Source organism: Sus scrofa, chromosome 2 (genome assembly GCF_000003025.6).
Source record: "Sus scrofa isolate TJ Tabasco breed Duroc chromosome 2, Sscrofa11.1, whole genome shotgun sequence".
Lineage (NCBI taxonomy): Eukaryota > Metazoa > Chordata > Mammalia > Artiodactyla > Suidae > Sus > Sus scrofa.
In genome coordinates this window covers 58,266,567-58,285,826 of record NC_010444.4, presented here as the reverse complement: position 1 = coordinate 58,285,826, position 19,260 = coordinate 58,266,567, and the positions used below count along the sequence as shown (strand labels likewise).

Below are 19,260 nucleotides of genomic sequence, written 5' to 3'. Positions count from 1 at the left end.
GTCAGTACTAGACCAGGCTGGTTGTGACATGACATGTCGTGGTAATGACACCTGTGTGGCATAGAACCCCAACGAATATGACCTGAGTCAGCATCTGTAATGATTTGGATTGAACTCCATATCCAAGACGTCATGAGATGAAGGCTTGCCGTCATTTTGCATATTATTGAAAAGAGAAAAACGTCACTGACCCTAAGACTCCTCCCCTCAGTACCTGAGGCATCAAAATGTGAAGCTGAGAGACCATAGAAACACAGGGGAGCTTGTGAAACCGGAAAATATGCAGAGCTCGCTGGGCTCTGAGCTTGGCCTAAGAGCTGGATGTGTTGCAGAGGGAGGTTTGAATCTCACACAGCCCATGGGGAGGGTGCCAGGATCTCCCTTGAGGACCACATAGCCCCCGATGACCTTTTCTGTGGTGCAGACAGAGGTGGAGACAGGGGTTCTTAAAATCATGGATGCTGCTTTATTTACCAAAGGTGCTGATCTGGGGCTCGTTCTGCCAGCCAGGCCCTCAGACGGCCGTTGGGGGGGAGTGGGGGGGGTGTCCCAGCTCAGTCTTGATAGGCGAGGCCAGGTCATCCTCACCTTGGCCAGGGTGGGGCAGTGTTCCCTCCTGGGGCCCTTGTGGGGCTCCTGCCCAGTGGCAGCAGGGTGGGCAGCAGGTGCCAGCACCGCCGTCTCAGGAAGGCACTTTCAGCTTTGGGGTCCCCAGGAAGAACTGCAGGACGCGGTCAGCCAGGAGCGCCAAGCAGAAGTCCAGGAGTAGGACCTGGGCGATGACCAACTTGAACTGCAGGGCAGGGAGTGCTGGTGAGTTGGGGGCCTGCAGACAGGTTCAGGTCAAGTCTCAGGACCATGTCTATGGGGCCACTCACCTCCACAGGGATATCCACGAGTCCAAACTGGCTGTTGAAGTCAGGTGAAGAGCCAAGGAGCAGGCCCACGATGGCGAAGAGTGACACGGCTAGGCTCCACACCAAGGGCCTGTTTTCAGGCAGGCTCTCCATGAAGGGTGGACCCTGTGGGCACAGATGGATGGACTGCTGCGTGTTGTGGGGGCCCAGAGGGTAGGCAGGGTGTACTTGGGCAGGGGCTGGGCCTCACCTTGTAGTTGATGGCGAAGGTGGCCATCTGCATGGCCATGGCCATGATGTATACTGTGCTGTTGACTAGGCTTGGCTCAAATTCTTTGTATAGGTCCACAAATTGCTCCTGCCTGCAGCGACACATGGGGGTTGGGGTCCCTCTATGACTCCTGCTGCCCTCGCAAAGAGCCAGGGCTCTGCCTGGTGGACTCTGCTGGCCTGGCCCTGGTCACCCTATCCTTACGCCTGCATGTGTTCCTTCTGCCAGCACCCACCCCAAATCTGCACCCCACCGCCTCCCCGTGAGATGCTGCCTCCTTTGGGGGCACCTTGTATACACTTAGGCTGGGCCAGGACTCACTTCTCAGGGCTCCGAGCCTGGGCCTCGCTGTACAGGTACACGAGACTCACGAAGTGCACGCAGAACTGGAGCATGACTGTGAGGATGGTGTACAGGTTGAAGATGTTGGGCAGGGGTCGCTCTCGGGAGAGGGTCTTGAGGGGCTGCAGAGGCAGGGTGGGGGTCAGGACCCAGGCTCACTCTGGGGTCACCTGCCTACCCTGCTTCCTGGCAGGCCTCGTGCAGAGTGGTCACCAAATTCTGGGGGTCATGGTTCAGCAAGAGTCATCAGAGCCCTGCTTGCCCCCCAGCCGTTCAGCCCAGATGCCCCCCCAGCCTCACTCAATGGCTATGCTCTTGTGTAGGTGCCATAGGGGTCTTAAGATCCACCCTGCCTCTGCTCTAGAAGAAACTTAAAGCCCTCCCTGCTGTGCATGGGGGATGCATCACCGATCACCTCCCACCCCCTTTGGCCACCGGGGCTTCCTCGTATCAGCCTGTGACCATCTGCAGCCTTTCTGCCTAAAATTCCTGGCTAGTTCTCTTTTTCTGTTGGCCAGAATGTCAGCATCATACACCCTTCCCTGACTGACCCTGAGGCCATCCCCCACAGCCTGTGTGACCCACGGTATTTCTTCTCTGTGTTGCTTATTTTCTGAGTGGTTTTGACAATCATCTCATCTTTGTCTTCCCTACTTGTGTGGCCCACCTGAGACCCCAGCCTATGGACAGTGCTGGGTCTGAGCTGTGGTACTGCAAGAGCCTCAGTGGCACCTGCCCTGCCTCCTGATCCTCACCTTTAACTTGAGGGTGATAGTTCCCACCCCAGGGGCTGCTGTGAGCATAAACAGCCGATGCATGGTGGCACCTATAACAGCCTGCCCCTGGACAGCCCAAGCATCACCAACTATCCACCTGAGAAACCTCTCAGCACTTCTGGGGCACAGACCCTGGCTTGGAGAAGCAGATGGCACCCTTGGGCTGGAGTGGGAGCCTCTGCTTTGGTCAGAGAGCGAAGCCCACCTTAGAGCGGGAGATGAAGAGGAAACAGCCAGCCAGCAGCAGCCCCTGCAGCGTGGCCTGGAAGTCGCTGAACTTGACACCCTCCAGGTAGAGGACACTCTGGCTGTAAGCCAGGATTAGGGCATTGAGCGCCAGGATCTTGAACATCTGCAGTGTAGTTACCAGTGTGCATCGGCCCTGCTTGATCACGTGGCAAACTGTGGGGGAAGGCAGGTGTGAGTATAGGTGCCAGGCAGGAGGGGCCAAGAGATGGGGCAGGGGGAGAAGACAACGGCAGGACTCACTGCACTGGATGGAAGAGAGCTTGGAGGTGAAGGGCGCAGCGATGCTGGCATCTCCCAGCTTCACGATGGGTGTGCTCTCATCCTCAAGGTCCCGCAGCACCTGGCTCAGGCGGTCCTGTGAGGTAGGCAGCAGGGGGTGAGACCTGACCACAAGGGGGCACTGGTGCCCCACTTCTGAGACTCACCCGCTGGGAGGCCAGCTGCTCCTCTGGGGGTGGGAGCCCCGACCTCTGCTTGGCTGCCCTGGAGGTGGTCCTGACTCCACTGTTGCTCAAGATGGGGCTGTCCCTGGGCCGTCGCCGCCGTTCGATGACCCTCTCGGGGGCATTGGCCAGGAGTGCCACACCTGGTAGGAGACTGTATGTCAGAAGCCAGAGGAGGAGTTCCCATTGTGGCTCAGCAGTTAACGAACATGACTAGCATCCATGAGGACACGGGTTCAATCCCTGGCCTCGCTTGGTGGGTTAAGGATCCAGCAGCAATGCTGGATGTGGTGTAGGCTGGCAGCTGAAGCTCCGATTAGACTCCTAGCTGGGGAACCTCCATGCCGCAGGTGCGGCCCCTATCCGCTGCATGTCCCTTGCAGAGCTGGTGCAGGGCCAAAACACCCCATTTCACCAGACCACCCACCTGAAGGAGCGCCTCAGAGATTGTCTATCTTACTTTATACAAACTACTTAGAAAAAATGATGACAAAACCCCCAAACCCAAATAAAGCATTTAACACTAGGTAGATCAAAGCCAACTGATTTCTTCAAAAAAGGGCTCCCCATTCTCCCGGAGGTCCTGGTGGCCCCCGCCACACTGGTCCTTAGACATTTATATCCCTTCCTGGCCTTCAGATCCCCAATCCCACCAGCCCCCTGCTCCATCCCCTCACTACTGCCTCCTCACAGAACTTGCTTGGTGATGTGTCCCTGATGCCAAGCTGGTGTTGGCAGTCACCACTCCCAAGGCTCAGTGGCTCACCCACGTCTGCGTGCTTCAGGGCACCCACATCATTGGTGCCATCCCCACACATGAGGGTCACGTAGCCCAGCTCCTTCAGGCTGGTGATCACAAACTCCTATTCGGGCAGAGATAGGCCAAATGAGGGCTGTGTGCTGTCCCCAGGGCCCCACCTGCCCTCTGCCACCCCCTGCACCTACCTTCTGTTTGGGGGCCACTCGGGCGAATACTTGCACATAGGGGATGAGGCGAAGCAGCAGCTGTGGGTCCTCGGCCTGCAGGTGGGCCAGGCCGTCACCCGTGAGGCACAGCGCATGCTCCAGGGCCAGTGCCTTCGGGGAGCCTGGGGCCAGGGGTAGTATGATACTGCCATCGATGGAGCGCCACTCACATGGTTGACCTGCAGGGCCAACGCCCAGGGTCAGGGATGGGGGCTCAGCTGCTCAGGTAGACGCCCTCACTGGGACCCCACATGAGTGTCCTAGTCCTCCTTTCTGAAATATCTTCTTGGCTGCCCCCCTGCCCCCTTATTCCTCCCAATCCAGGTCTTTACTAAACTATACCCCAGGCCCTGGGCACCTCACAGAGATCATCTACAGAACCCTCTAATACAGACAAAGGATCTGAAAAGCCAGAGCCTACCCCACTGGCCTATGACCATGTGGCGGGGCCAGATTCAAACCCAGGAGGCCTGATCTCAGAAGCAGTCTCGCTCCCCCCAATTCCTCACCTGAAAATCCCCCACCCCTGGGGGCCTGCCTAAAACTCTGCTTTCCCAGAGCCCGGGCATCCCAAGTCACCTCCTCAGGCCAGATACTGCTATCCATCTACTTCCCCCTCCTAGCTGCTGGTGTGGATGCTGAGTGCTGAGGACAGCTGAGGGCAGCCCATCAGCCCCCTGTGCACTGGACAGCTTGCTCTGAGCTGTCTCAGCCTGGAGGGAAGGCAGTTTCCACCTGGCTTTTGTTGTGGCTGTTTTGTTAGAGCAGCTTCACTTGCCAGTCAACAGTCTTGGCAGCCACCTCTGGTTTACCTGCCAACAATCCCCAGGCTCTGGAAGAGCTTAGTGCCTGGGACTGGGACAGAGACCTAGGATCAACTGGTGCATGCTGCTTCCAAGCCAGGCCCTGCACCCGACAGAATCCGCTTTACCAGTCAGTGGTGCTGGGGCTGGATTTGCCCCTCGATTGGGGTGATTCTAAGGTACTACTTGCAACCAGTTTGGTTACTCAGGAGAGGCCCGAGACCATGAGCTCAGGAATCAGGACATTTGAGTTCATAGCCTTAGTCACAGTGCAGTGTCTCCAAGTGATCCTGGTGGATGGGTTCACTCTCTGTTTCCTGGTCTGTAATGCAGGGGCCCCAATAGCTGACTTGGCTGGCTTCCTCCTATGTGGTGTGGGGATGGCAAGCCCTCTCGTGTGGGGCAAAGGGACCAACGTGGTAATGCAATCCGAGCCCTCTGCCTCCAGTCTGGCCATGCCAAACATAAGCACCAGCAGTCCTTGTGCTCAGGAGGGGAGCAGTGGTCATGCATACGCGGCCAGTCAGGCCTAAGGTGGGTGGGAGGATATGAAACGAGGGCTGGTGTGACTACAACCAATCACCTTAAGATTATAAATCGTTTCTGGTCCTGGAACCAGTGACTGCCCCCATGCTGCTGCTCAGGTGGAGTGTGGAGTCCAAGCGTGTGCATGGGCAGGGCTGTGATCCATAGGCCTATGTCCCAGGTACTGGATGATACTGGGTGTGTTCACTCAGGCCTGGCACAGAGGTGAGCCACGAAACAGGAGCTGTTCTTAGACTCAGGGACCCCAGAGCCCATGATCACATGGGGCCTTACCTTTCTCTGTGGGAGGCTGCAGGATCAGTGTGTGAGCCTTTTCAATGAAGTGTAGCTCCTGAGCCACGTGGCAGGCAGTGAGCGGGTTGTCACCTGTGATCATGACCACCTGGGAAGAGGGTGGAGGCTCAGTGGAATAGGGCTCAGTGGGTCAGAACTCCAACCTGGAGACCTGGGGGCCAAGTCCCCTCTAAGAAAAGCCGTAGAGGGAGGTCTTGGCCCCCTAATAGGGACTGGGCTTCCAGGGGCCATAATCTGCCCTATCTAGTTGTGTTTTCTGCAAATGATACAAGTATATGCATCTTTCTGAGAATACCCATAGCTTTCCCTGGCAATGAAAACTAAGAACCAGACCTTGGTGTGGACCCTCCTGACTTGGTAGATACTTTTGGCAGGGAGTTGGGGATGGGTATGGCAATACGCTCTAGCTTCTTGGCTCACAGCCTTGTGATGGGAAGGTGACCCTGACTGCTGAGGGCCAGGTGAGGACTGATCACGTCACTATCCTGATACTGCTGGCCCACCTCTCACACCCTAAACTCTATCCTGAGTCCCAAACTGGGAAACACAAACCACCAGAACTGAAAGAGCAAAGCCACTGGGACATGGTTTGTCTGGGTATTGTCTCCACATCCTCCAAACCAGCCTCAACTGTTTTCTAAGATGGGGTGGAACAGGGGAATAGCCCTCATCTCCCAGGGATGCGGGAGGCCTGGGGAAGTGATGTGAGGAAAGTGGCACAGGTGGGGTCCCAGAGCATCCTTGGGCCGGGATAGCTTGAGTGCCCAAGCCATGGTGGAACTTGACCAAAATCCATGGGATCTTTGCTTCCAAGACTTGGATACCCACCCTTGAGTACCCCACTGAAGATGGAACTGTCCTTCACTGACATATCCCCCTCTGTGTAAGGAGTAGCCAAGACTGCCCACCCATGGGGCCTGCTGGGGAGGGGTCTAGGGCTGTACCCGATGGGAGGCATTCTGGATCTCACGGATCACGGCCTTGGAGTCAGCCTTGAGTGGGCAGGAGACCACGATGAAGCCAACGAACTTGAGGTTGCACTCTAGGGCTTCTCGCTTGACTTCCCGCGCCTACGGATGGACATAGTAGTGCCTTCATAACCTGCCCCTCCCCTCCCTCATTTCCCAAGTTCTATAAACATGCTGTGGGTGGGGAGGTCAAAGGCCCCATCCTTGCAGAAGGGACCTTCAAGGGTCAGAGGTGAGAGGTGTGGAGAGGGTGATAGAAACCCTGGTGGCAGAGGCACTCAGCAGTGGCTGGGTGGTCCTGGCCGATCAATGGTGCCTCTACTCCCTAGTGTGGACAACAGTGGGGCACAAATCCCCTGTGACCCAGCTTCTAGGACAGGAAAGTTGGGGCTCTCCTTTGAAACCACCAAGCACGAGAGCACCCTCTTTACCTCCTACCAAAACCCGAAAAATCTCTGCCCTCATGGGGCTTGCCTTCTATTGGAGGAGACACGTAACGAAGAAAATCATAGAAATCAAAAAACGAAAAGGAATGGGAAAAAAAGAGTTGTAAATGATATAACTGACAAGGGCTTAATCTTCAAAATATACAAATGACTCATACAACCCAATAGCAAAAAAACAAAACACCCAATTTAAAAATGGGCAGAAGACCTAAACAGATAGTTCTTCAAAGACATAAGGATGGCCAACAGGTACATGAAAAAATGCTCAACATCACTAATTATTACAGAAATGCAAATCAAAACTACAGTGAGGTGTCACTTCACACTGGTCAGAATAACTACCATTAATAAGTCTACAAATAAAAAGTGCTGGAAAAGGTAGGGAGAAAAGGGAACCCTCCCACGCTGTTGGTAGGAATGCAAATTGGTACAACCACTATGTAAAACAGCATGGAGGTTCCTCAGAAAACTAAATATAGAACTACCATATGATCCAGCAATCCCACTCCTGGGCATATATCCAAGCAAAACTTTCATTCGGGGAGTTCCCATTATGACTCAGTGGTAATGAACCTGACTAGCATCCATGAGGATGCAGGTTCCATCCTTGGCCTCACTCAGTGGGTTTAGGATCTGGTGTTGCTGGAGTTGTGGTGTAGGCTGGCAGCTGCAGTTCTGATTTGACCCCCAGCCCAGGAACCTCCATATCCTGCAGGTGCAGCCCTAAAAAGCAAAAAAAAAAAAAAGGCGGGGAAAAAGGTTAGATAAATGCACCCCTATGTTCACTGCAGCACTATTCATAAAAATAAAGACATAAAAAACAATCTAAACATCCATCGATAGATGAATACTGCTCAGTCATAAAGAAGAACAAAATCATGCCATTTGCAGCAACATGAGTGCAACTAGAGATTCTCATACTAAGTAGAGTAAGCCAGAAAAAGACAGATACCATGATATCACTTATATGTGGAATCTAAAACATGGCAGAAATAAGCCTATCTACAGAACAGAAACAGACTCGCAGACATGGATGGCAGACTTGTAGTTGCCAAGGGGGAGGGGGATGGACTGGAAGTTTGGGGTTAACAGATGCCAATTATCACACTTAGAACAGATAAGCAATGAGGTCCTGCTGTATAGTACAGGGAACTATATCTAATTGTGATAGAACGTGAAAAAAGATAGTGAGAAAAAGAGTATATATAGATGTATCATTATGCTGTACAACAGAAATTGACAGAACAATTTAAATCAACTATAATAAGAAAACGAGGAAAAAAAAAAAGAAAATCAGAGATCAGAACACTGAGTACTGAGAGAGAGATGAAGGCAGGGGAATGGGGGAGAGGGGGCCATGGGGTGGTATAGAGTAGGATGGCTCTGAGGGGGATCTGTGACCAGGCTCAGGAAGGAATGGGCCTTGACTGGGGCTCTGAACACAGAGGCATCACCTGGTATGCACTGCGGAAGGATCTCATGGTCACTGGGGGCAAGCAGATTGAGGGCCACTTGGATGAGGGCCGAGGTAGAAGTCCATAAAGGAGTGGCTGATAGTGGAGGTGGGAGCAGAGCCTACACCTGATGGGACATGGGGTGTGACTGAGGGCTGGGGATGCCCCCAGGACCATGCAGTGATCCGGTGACTGGGCAGTGCAGGGGTGGAGCTGAGCTGGAGCCAGGGAATCCAAGGTGCCTCCAGGTGTTCCCCAAGGGGGTGTGAGGTGTGCTCTCTAGGGAGCAGTCTTATGAGGTGGGATGTGGTCCCCTGGGGGGTGGGGCATGTAGGAGAGAAGAAACCAAGGATTGAGTGCCACTTGGGGCCTCCAAAGGTAGAGGCTGAGGAGGAAGATGAAATTGGGCCTGCTCATGGTGGCACTATAGGGGACAGAAGGTGATGTCGATAAGGGGCTGGCAGGTGGGAGAACTGGGCCCTTACCTGCTGGTGGGTGAGGTGCCCCAGTTCCTTGTACCCCAGCGCCAGAACACGGGCTCCTTCCCGGGAAATCTCCGTGTGAATGTGGTGGTAGTCAGGTGGGCACTGGGCGAACTGCAGGGAATGCAGGGGGATGTCACCGACCGCCCCACACCCTGCTCCCCCCGCTGGGCCGGGGCTGGCTTACCATGGAGTGCAGGGTTTCGGGGGCCCCCTTCACGGCTGCGATGTAGCAGAGATCAGTGGAGCCAAGCTTCTCATAGGAGGCGAGCACGGACATTCGCTTTAGGGCACTGGCAAAATGAAAGCGCTGGTGAATTTTCAGCCCCTGAGTTTTAATACTTCGGGGGAATACTTTCTCATCTGGAAACAAATAAGCACGAGTCCTGAGGGCCTTCGCTCCAAAGAGGCAGCCAAGCCCCAGCCCAGCCCCCTCCATGCCCTTCCCCACTCCGCCCCCCACCCCCACCTCCAGACCCAGGGCCTGTGGGAACTCCTGGCTCTGGGAGGGGTCAGAGCTGGGAGATGAGGGGTGGAGGCCCTATTCCAGGTCAGATGTGAGCCTGTGCCCACCCACCTGCCCAAGTTGCACACACAGGTGTCTGAGAGGCATAGCCTGCCTACCCAGGGGCCTAAGAGCTGGCAGGATGCCTGAGGCTCCAGCTCCTCACCTTTGGTCAGCGTCCAGTCTACGGCTGTCAGCATGGCTTTCTCAAGGGGGTCACCCACGAGAGTGCCGTCATCCAGCTGCATGAGGGAGTGGCATGAGGCCAGAGCCCGGTGTGTTTCTATGGGGATGTTGGACACAGGGGTCACCTCCTTCCCATCCCTGCAAGGATGAGGAACGGTTGGTTACGGGGTGGAGGTGAGCAGGTGGAGGGACCCCTGGGAATTGCCAGTCAGGATGAGGGATGGGGCCCCAAGCTCTACAATGGGGGGGTGTAGGGTGTTGTCTTGGTCCCCATGCCACCTGCGCCTTTCTCACAGAAGCAGAGCACATGGCTGCTGTGGGCTCACAATGAGCCACTTGCCACTGTCACTCATGCTGAGGACTGCTTGGGGAGTCTCCTGGAGTGGGCTTCTGTGGTAGGGCCTGTGACAAGCTCTCACCTTGAAGGCTTGGGCTGGGCAGCTGTCTGTCCCTGAGCCCTCAGAAAGCCCCTTAGTGGGTATGTCACAGCCTAGACTCCCCATGCTCACCGGAGCCCGGCCACCCCGCGCACCACCAGGCTGTCACTGGTCAAGGTCCCGGTCTTGTCGAAGCAGCACACCTCCACCTTGCCGGCAAAGGGGATCCGGAAGGGCTCCGTGCAGTACATGTCTGGGTGGTGGGAGCCAGGGTCAGGGGCCCTGCCAGGCTCCAGCCCACATGGCACCCTGTCCCTGCCCCAGAGACTCACAGAGCTTGGCCAGAGCAATGAGGGAAGTGTTGACGGCCAGAGATAGCTCAATGGGTAGCTCGGGGGGCACAACGGAGGTGAGAATCAGTGTGCATTCCAGAAACAGCTTGTAGCGGTTCCGGCTGGGGTCCTTGGTACCTGTAAACACAGGGCCTGCCAGCCTGGGGGCCGCGGGCACAGGGCCCAGCAGATGGGGAAGGAAGAGGGTTGTGGTGCTTACCTTCGATCCACACGTAGGCGGCTGCTGCAATGGCAAAGACCAGGAGGAAGAGGATGAAGATGAAGGTCTCCAGATTATTTGCCGTCACCCTCTTGACACCAAAGAGGATTGTGCGCAGCAGCTTGCCCTAGGGGTATGGAGGGACAGAGGCCTTGCCTGGGAGGGTGGCAGGCTTCTCTGCCTAAAAGTACCAAGGCCAGGTTTTCTCTCTGCTGACAGAGAGTGCCTACCTGGGCTAAGTGAGCCCCACAGCTGACAACAGAGCTGTTCTAGGGACCATAGAGCTGTGTGGGCAGCTGCAACTCAGCCACAGAGTTACGGAGTCAGTGGCTGAAGACTGGGGGATGGGGCAGAAGTGACTGAGATGGAGGGGATGAATTTCCCTGAAGGAGATCTGATTCACCATCTCTATCAAGGAGTCCTCATACCATTTTAGGGAAGAGTTTATAGCTCAGACTTTGTGATCCCCAAGTGTGTGGGATCAGAAACAGTCTACTGTCTGTAGGCCTCACCAGAACCTCAGTCGGGGAAAACAATCTGTTCGGGTCTGGGGCTTGTTTCTGTACTCTGGCCCCTGGCCCACTACCTGCTCTCAGTGTGAACCTAGGGGGTGGATGTTCTAGGGTCTGAAAAAGTTGCCATTTCAACTGTCCACCATTCATCCCAGGGACCACCCTCCCCAGAGCTGAGCAAGATGCCACACCTGGGACGTGTTGAATCCTGTCCTCAGAACGAAGGCCACACACCCGTTGTCGACCGCTGGGGAGACAAGGCAGAGCTAGAGTTAATTCACGTCTGCTCATCCTGCTCCCTCAGAGCCAAGCAGATGTTGGGGGTGTGGGGGCGATGGGGTAGGTCACCCCCAGACATCCCCGAGGCACCTACGCTTCAGGCCCGTGGTGGCCTTCTGTGGGGGGATATGCTGCACCACCTTGGTGCCGCCAAAGATGACATGGAGCCGGGAGTCAGCCTGCAGGTCCAGGACCCGGTTCGGGCTGAGGTCTTCGATGGGCTCCTGGGGAGGACAGTGAAGTCGATGGCTAGTCCCACCTCAGCTTCCTTCTCCATCCCATCTGGAGAGTTGGACCCTGGGCTGGGAGGAGCCTGCCTGACCCTCACAGGGCTCCCCATCCCATCTGGTGTACCTCACTAAGGGCAGGGGCCCCACCTTGTCCTTTTTCCACCATCGTGTGCAGCACTGACCCCGTCACCCCAGATCCACAGCCTCATTTCTCTTAGCCTATCTCAGCCTGAGATCCCAGGCTGCCTGACACCCCACTTGGCCTCTCATCCCCTTCCCTTTCCTTATCACTATCTAGCTGCCCTTAGTCAAGGGTGCTGATCTGCCAGGAAACCCAGCAGCTCCATCTGGATGCTGCGCCCACTTTGCCTCCCCCTAGTCTCCTGGGCTTAGGGGTGGGTGGGTGTCCATCCCTCCTCCATTTGAGCCTGGGCAGGATCCTGGCCTCACCACCAGCCCTTCCCTGGCCCATCTCCACCTCAGTGAATGGGATAGATGTGCTGAGTAGACCGAAGACCACCCACTCCCCACTCTGGGCCCAGCACCTTCATCTGGGGGACCGACTCTCCAGTGAGCATGGCCTCGTCTACGATGCAGCGGCCCCGCAACAGCAGCACATCACACGGCACCAGGTTCTCCTGTGGGGAGCGGCCTGCAAGTCAGGGGCAGAATGGTTGGACAGAAGCCTGAGGTGGGCTCCCACTGGGATAGAGCAGGACTGGGCCTCACCAATTGAGACGATGTCCCCAGGTACAACCTCATCGCTGGCAATGGGCCTCCACTTCCGGCTACGGTAGACCTGAGATGGGGTAGGGTGCAGTCAGCTCTAGGAATGCACCTGTGCCGTGCCCACCCCAAGACCGCAGGAACCCTGCTATTCAGCCCATCTCCCTGCTGGCCACACCTGGATCATGTGGGGCTTGTTGCCCATCTTCCGGATCTCTGACATGTTCCGCATCTGCTGCTGCACTAGAGAAGCCTCAAAGGCCACCAGCATGGAGAGTGTGAAGACGCTGTAGTACCAGTACTCGTCCAGACACCAGAGCCCCACGCAGAACACCTGCAGGACATGGGCCATGTCTGTTTCTGGGAATGCAGGTGAAATGCCTGAGGAGGGCTAGATGGTACACTGAGGGTCAGTGTTCTGTCCACGGGCTCTGACCACGAGGACTGGGAGAGGTTTTTGCTGTTGGCAGTGGACAAAGGTTGCTCTGGCTGTGAAAGGCCCAAGGGACAGGGTGGGGAGAAGGGCCGGTGTTGCTGCTTTACCTGGAACACAAAGAAGGGTGCTGTGGCTCTCTCCTTGAACAGCTCTGAGAAGTCAGGCACCACCATCTCAGCCCTGCAAGAGATCAGAGGCCACATCCTGTTCACAATGGGAGGTCGGAGGCCCCACCCTGACACCTCTACTTGGGGGGCACTGAAGACCTATGGGGACATAAGAACCCTAGGGAGCTTCCAGACCCTGGATGCTCCATTCAACCATGGCCCTCCTTGACTGGGAGGCATGGGAGCAGACATGCTGATTGTTCGCAGCTCGCTGCTCTGCAGAACCCAGAGAAAGCTTCTGAATAAGCACTGGGCTCTTTAGGCAGCTGCCCCTGAGTGGGGCTGGTGAGAGGCAAGAACCTATTATCTGGTTGGGCAACAAGGCGAGGGGAGAAGGAATGGCCGACTGAAGCTGCACAGAGACGGCCTGGCAGCTGGGAGCTGAGGGGCCCCGTGGGGCCCGAAATATTGTGCCAGAACCCCAGCTAGTCTGAGCTGAGATTTCCCAAAGACTCCCTGAATAAAAGCCTAGGAATTTAAGCAGGGCCTTGAAGGGGTGTGTGGGGGCCTCAATTGGCTGGGGGACCAGCCATGTCAACCAGGGCCATCCTTGTTCTGCCCCACAGAACTGGAGGGATGTTTGGGACATGGGATTTGAGAGAAAGAAACTACACGGCGGCCATATTGTGATAAAAACCAACTGAGCCCTGCCCTGGATTGTACAGGGTGCTCTTGCTTAAGCAAGGATGGTGTAAGAGGGGACATCCCAGGCTGGCACCACGGCTGACCTAGGTGGGGGAGGGGAGGATCAGTAAATGTTTCCTGTAAATCTTGTTATTATATTGCTGAGTGTGGTAACATATTTGTAATTTTTGAAAAACAATTAGGTAAAGATTAATTTCCTAGAGGTTCTGAGGGTTTTTGCGTTGAGGACAATTATCACCGTAACCAGGATGGGGGTCCTGAAGCACAGCTCTGACCCCTCCCAGCCTTGTGGCAACACTGGTGGTTTTGGTGAAGATTAAAGGAGAAAACACACACAGAGCATCTGGATTCTACCTGATACAAGTAAGGGCTATTTTGATCACCAGCATTTTTTTCTTCTCCTCTATCATTATTCATAAAGTGCTGGAATATGTATGAGGAGAACGGCTAGGATTTACATTTATAGAAAGAATTTAAAATAGGAATTCCTGTCGTGGCTCAGGGGAAATGAATCTGACTAGGATTCATGAGGATGCAGGTTTGATCCCTGGCCTCACTGAGTGGGTTAAGAATCCGGTGCTGCAGTGAACTGTGGTGTACCTCGCAGATGCAGCTCGGATCTGTGTTGCTGTGGCTTTGGCGTAGGCCAGTGGCTACAACTCCTATTCAACCCCTAGTCTGGGAACCTCCATATGACGTGGGTTTGGCCCTAAAAAGACAAATAAATAAATAAGTAAGTAAAATAAAGGGTGAGTTGTCCCCCTCCTCCCCAAAACAAGACAAGGATGAGCAGCCCCGGGCTAGGTACATGTGCTACAGGGAGGGGCTCCCAGCTTTGGGCTCTCCAGCAGATTCCTGTCAGCAAGTAAATTTGGGGATTACTAGACTAGGGCACATTTCTCAAAGGTTGCTCACCACATTCACTTGGGATGTTTTCTTGAAAAGATGGACCCCTCCAAATCATAGGGCATAAACAAATACGAAAGGAGTCACTAGCTGGGACAAGGACCTAGGCTGTGACTACAGGTAGAGCCCCAGCCCTGTCGCAACAGGGGTGAGGCATGGGGACTTGGATACTTACTTGTTGCTCCCAAATTTCTTCTCGGCTGCTCGGATCTCCGAGTCCTCTTGGAACCCTCTGTTGCTCTGGTAGTATGAGAAGGCGTTTCCCACAGGAAAGGCCACAGGGAGGAAACGCTTCTTTTCCAGGGCATCATAAGAATACTTGATCTTCTGGAATTCAAAGGATAGCACCTCTTGTCCATCTTCACCCTGTGGGAGAAGATGTGTCTGTGGCAGAGGCCCCTGATCTAGGAATGTCAGTGCCTGGGGGTCCCACTCCCACCCAGGCCCCCTGCCAGGGGGGCACCCAGCAGGTGGTCCCTACCTCATCTCGGTGGAGGGCCACGAGCTCAGTGGAGCCATTGTTGGGGGTTGGCACCACCTTCACGAAGGTCGCTTTGCTGGGGTCGTACTCCTGTGAGAGGCAAAGTGCTGCTGTTGAGCCCCCGTTTTTTTTTTTTTTTTTAGGGCTGCACCCTCTACATAAGGAAGTTCCCAGGCTAGAGGTTGAATCGGAGCTACAGCTGCTGGCCTACGCCACAGCTACAGCCATGCCAGATCTGAGCCGAGCCTGTGACTTATATCACAGCTCATGGCAATGCCGGATCCTTAACCTACTGAGCAAGGCCAGGGACCTAACCTCATGGTTACTAGTCGGTTTGTTACTGCTAAGCCATGACGGGAACTCCGTGTTGAGCTCTTCTTAAGCCCTTGCTCCACGAGCCTCCACTGAGGAGCTCGTGGGCACTGCAGTTCCATGGACATTTTCTGGAAAATGCCACTGGGCTTTTGGGTGCTGGTCTGCCCACTCCCTCATCTGTTACTGGGACAAGGAATAGCACTTTACTGTGCCTCTCTGGTCCCACCCATATTATAAAGCCAAGGTCACAAACAGCACCCAATGCCCTGGCTCTGCTGACAAAGACAAACTCAAATAGGCGGAATGCTGACTGACATGACGTACACTCTTAATCCACATAAACCAAGCCTCGTCACAGCCCACCTGGCCTGCCGCTCCTGTTCTGCCCCCTACCCCCATTACTATTCTTGTTGTGTCCTTAACTGACAGGGATGATGAGGCTCATCCTTGTCTCAGCTAAGGACACATGCTGTTTTCTCTGCCTAGAATGTGCCGTCACACAGCCATTTTCAGGCCTTTGCTCAAAGGTCACCTTTTCAGGAAGCCACCCCTGGATGCTCCATCTAAAGTTCCCTCACAAAATCCTTGTTTTGGTTTTCCCTCTTTAGCATTGACTGCTGAGTTCTATCTCCCCCACTGACATGAAAGCAATGGGTTTTGTCTGTTTTTTTTTTTTTTTTTTTTTTTTTGCTTTCTAGGGCCTCATACGCGGCATATGGAGGTTCCCGGGCTGGGGGCATCTAATCAAAGCTACAGCTGCTGGCCCACACCACAGCCACAGCAACTTGGGATTCAAGCCATGTCTGACCTACACCACAGTCCACAGCAACGCCGGATCCCTAATCCACTGAGCGAGGCCAGGGATCAAACCTGCAACCTCATGGTTCCTAGCTGGATTAGTTTCCGCCGCGCCACAATGGGAACTCTGGTTTTGTCTGTTTTGTTCTTTGCTATTTCCCCAGCACCTAAGACATGGGAGGCAATGAATGGAACTGAATGAGTACTCGCTCAATCCTGTGAGTTGCATCCATCCCACCTCTGCTCCACCAGACCCTGTGCTGCCATGTTTTCTTTGCCAGCAAAGCACTGACCCTGAGAAACAGGGCCCCACCCCTCCAAGAGTTCATGGGCCACCAAAGCAGGCAGAAAATAATGACAAAAGACAGAACTACGAACACTGGTAACACCACAGAATTAAAGTGCAAAGCACTACACGGAACCAGCCCCACAGCAGGTGCTCTGTGGATGCCATCTCAGTTTCTTCTTACAATGGCAACTCTGAGAAAGCTGTTAAGGTTCTCACTTTACACAAGGGGAAATTGAAACCCAGAGAGCAGAAGCACCTCCATCTGAGATCTCTGATGTAAAACCAGATCTGCCTGTCCTAACCCCACAGCTGCTTAGCCCATCTTCTCTATCCCTGGAGAGGAAGTTAATAGTCACACTTTCTAGCTGCAGGCCAATAGGCAGCTGGAGTTTGGAAATGTCACTTCCCAACTCCCCTCCATTCTTTAATTCCTCTCTGGGCTCTTTCATCTTACTGACTTGAAGCCACCAATCCCAGAAGTTTTGAGTCCCTGTCCTGGGATCAGAGAGACTTCCCTCTCTCAGAAGAGAAAGAGGACTCAGTCCACATTTGGAGTCAAAGATGGGTGGAGGTCCTCTCTCTTTTTGTAGCTCTCAGTGCTGTTCCCTTTCTCTCTTCTTTTAGCAGACACATGTCTGGGATCAGAGAGAAGGCCCATCTCAGCGCCCATGGCTCCAAACCTGACAGTATCGTCTGAGGGCAGTGGCACAGTCACTGTTATCAATTGCTGAGGGCAGCCCTCACTCATCTAGATGTCTCAACTAAAAGTCACATGCACTATCTGGCTATTGTATTCTGAGGGCAGCCCTCACCACCCTCATCCTAGCAGATGGACACAAAGAGACTCCAAGCAGCTAAGTCACTTGTTCACAAATAGCGCCTGCTCCTCTTAAACACTGCAATAAACTGCATTTCAAGCTCATTTTAGTTGTCGTGGGCTGGGGGGCTCTGAGCACTGGCCAGCTCAGTTCTCAAACTAAACCCCACCCTGCAGGTCTAGCCTCTCAGTTTGAAAAGCAAGGTAGGAGACTCCCAACGAAGAAGGTAGGTCCGTTTCCAGGAGAAACAACCAATACCTGCTAGTATGGGAGCTATCAAACGGTGAAATTTGCTGGGCCATGAGCTAATCTTTTTACAGGTATTACCTTGTAGGATCTATATGACCACACCAGGGAGGAATTCCAGAGAAGGGAAGTAACCTGCGCTAGGGTGGCACAGCCAAGTCAGCAGCGGGGCCAGGATTTAGCTAGCACAAAAGGGTGGGAGGGCGCCGGCAGGGACCTAGGTCCAGCAGATGAGGAGGCCCAGGATGGGCTGGGGACGGACACGAATGCTGTGGCTGGGCTCTGAGCTGAGGCCGGACCGTGCAAAGGGTTAGGCTAGTGTGCACACACTTACCGGGGTGCAGGTGAGCGCGCAGTGCGCGTGCACGGACCAATGCCCCGAGAGGACGGTGAGCGCGTGCGCGAGGCAGATGGTGGCGAGCACAAGCAGCGCGGCCTCGGGGATCTGCGCCCAGCTGCTGCCCCAGCCCCAGCAGCCGGCGGCCGCGGCGCCCAGCCAGGCTGGGTAGAGCAGTCCCGCGAATGGTAGCACCGTGAGGCGCCGCAGCAGCGCGAGCCGCCGGTACGGCCACACGGCGGCTACCAGCTCGTCGCCGCTCGCTATGAGCGCCGGCCCGGCGGCAAGGACAGTGCGCGGCTGCGGCTTGGGCTTGGGCTGCCCAGCGGGCCGGGCCCCGCAATGCCGAGCCCCGCAAGGCACCGCATTGCCCACCGCCGCCGCCATCTTTCCCAGCGCCGCGCTCGCTTCCGGGCAGAGGCACCGGCTCGCTTCTGATGTTTTACTTCCGGTAAACCCTGGGCGCCGCCATGGCAGCAGGGAATAAGAAGAGCCAGGGCAACGCAGGGGTTTGGGTCCGGAAGTGGCTTCTCAGGGCGCCGCCATGACCGGCTGTGGCCAGAAGGAGAAGCAGGGCGCCACCATGACAGGGTTAAGGCTGCCTGTCTGCTCTGCCACGCCGGACTAAGACCGGAAAAGACCATGCTGGGTGGGCTGGGCGCCACTATGACAACCTAAACCGGAAGAGGTGAGTCCTCGGAGACTGCACGATCTAGGTCACGAGGGGAGGAGCCTGAACCTTGCAGAGGCGGTACCAAAAAAGTGCCGGCCTTCAAAGGGGTTGGGGTTTGTCGATAGGGCGGGGCTTGTGAGGGGCGGGGATGGGATGAAGTTTCCCTCCCTCCAGGCCTGGGCGGGACTCGGGTCTGGTGGCCTTAGAGAGCGAAGACTGGACGCTGTCACACCCGCCAAGGGACATCATGTAACAGTAATTACACACTCACAAGTTGGAAGAATACGAAAAGTTAATGTTTATTTACTTATTGGTTATTATTTACTTTCCTGGTATCTAAACAAAACCACAATAGGACTAAGTAACACTGGCAATTAGTATTACAGCACCTAGTAGTACTACTAATTTAAAACACAGCAAACAATACATTTGAGAAAAATGTATATCGATATGTTTATAATGTTTCTTTCTGAACTCAAATATAGCATTTTTTTGAACTAATTTTTAAACTCTTCATTGGGTGTTAAATTTGTAGGTTATGTTGTGTATTCTTGAGATTCTTAAGGTGTATGCATGTTAAGTCTGCAAATTGAGAGCATAAATGCAATAGGACTTATGTAATATTATATATTTAATAAAAAAACAACCTGACGTTTCTTTCTGTCCTATGTTACACAGTAGGGTATTTTTACTCTTTCAGTTTTCTTTTCTTTCTCTCTTTTTTTTTGGCTGCGCCTGTGGCTTTCGGAAATTCCTGAGCCAGGGCTTGAACCTTTGCCACAGCAGTGGCCTTATCCTTAACCCACAGAATCACCTGAAAACTCCAGTTTTCTTTCCCAATAATGCTTATTCGAATGGGCTGCAACCGTTAGAACATTCTTCTCT

General features: G+C 54.4%; 1 protein-coding gene across 1 annotated transcript; it reads right to left on the bottom strand.

Moving 5' to 3' along the window:
- Positions 444-18,338, bottom strand: ATP13A1 (ATPase 13A1). Its single transcript, XM_013987501.2, has 26 exons — positions 17,700-18,338; positions 14,900-14,989; positions 14,594-14,784; positions 12,808-12,880; positions 12,443-12,598; positions 12,268-12,337; positions 12,084-12,190; positions 11,403-11,532; positions 11,221-11,276; positions 10,518-10,644; positions 10,298-10,435; positions 10,098-10,218; positions 9,569-9,726; positions 9,085-9,260; positions 8,901-9,011; positions 6,492-6,617; positions 5,527-5,635; positions 3,884-4,083; positions 3,705-3,801; positions 2,921-3,081; positions 2,736-2,850; positions 2,452-2,648; positions 1,450-1,592; positions 1,108-1,219; positions 879-1,022; positions 444-793 (listed from the first exon to the last, which is right to left on the bottom strand). Exons 1-26 carry the CDS (start codon positions 18,087-18,089, stop codon positions 683-685), a joined length of 3,609 nt encoding a protein of 1,202 aa, XP_013842955.2. The 5' UTR covers positions 18,090-18,338; the 3' UTR covers positions 444-682.

What these genes read in the sequence shown, in the direction of transcription:
- ATP13A1 (XM_013987501.2), bottom strand. Translation starts at nt 18,089, where the DNA reads ATGGCGGCGGCGGTGGGCAATGCGGTGCCTTGCGGGGCTCGGCATTGC. An exon ending in AAGAAATTTGGGAGCAACAA is followed by an intron (nt 12,881 to 14,593) that starts GTAAGTATCCAA and finishes GATCTCTTGCAG; the next exon opens with GGCTGAGATGGTGGTGCCTG. An exon ending in GCAGCCTCCCACAGAGAAAG is followed by an intron (nt 4,084 to 5,526) that starts GTAAGGCCCCAT and finishes TTGGCCCTGCAG; the next exon opens with GTCAACCATGTGAGTGGCGC.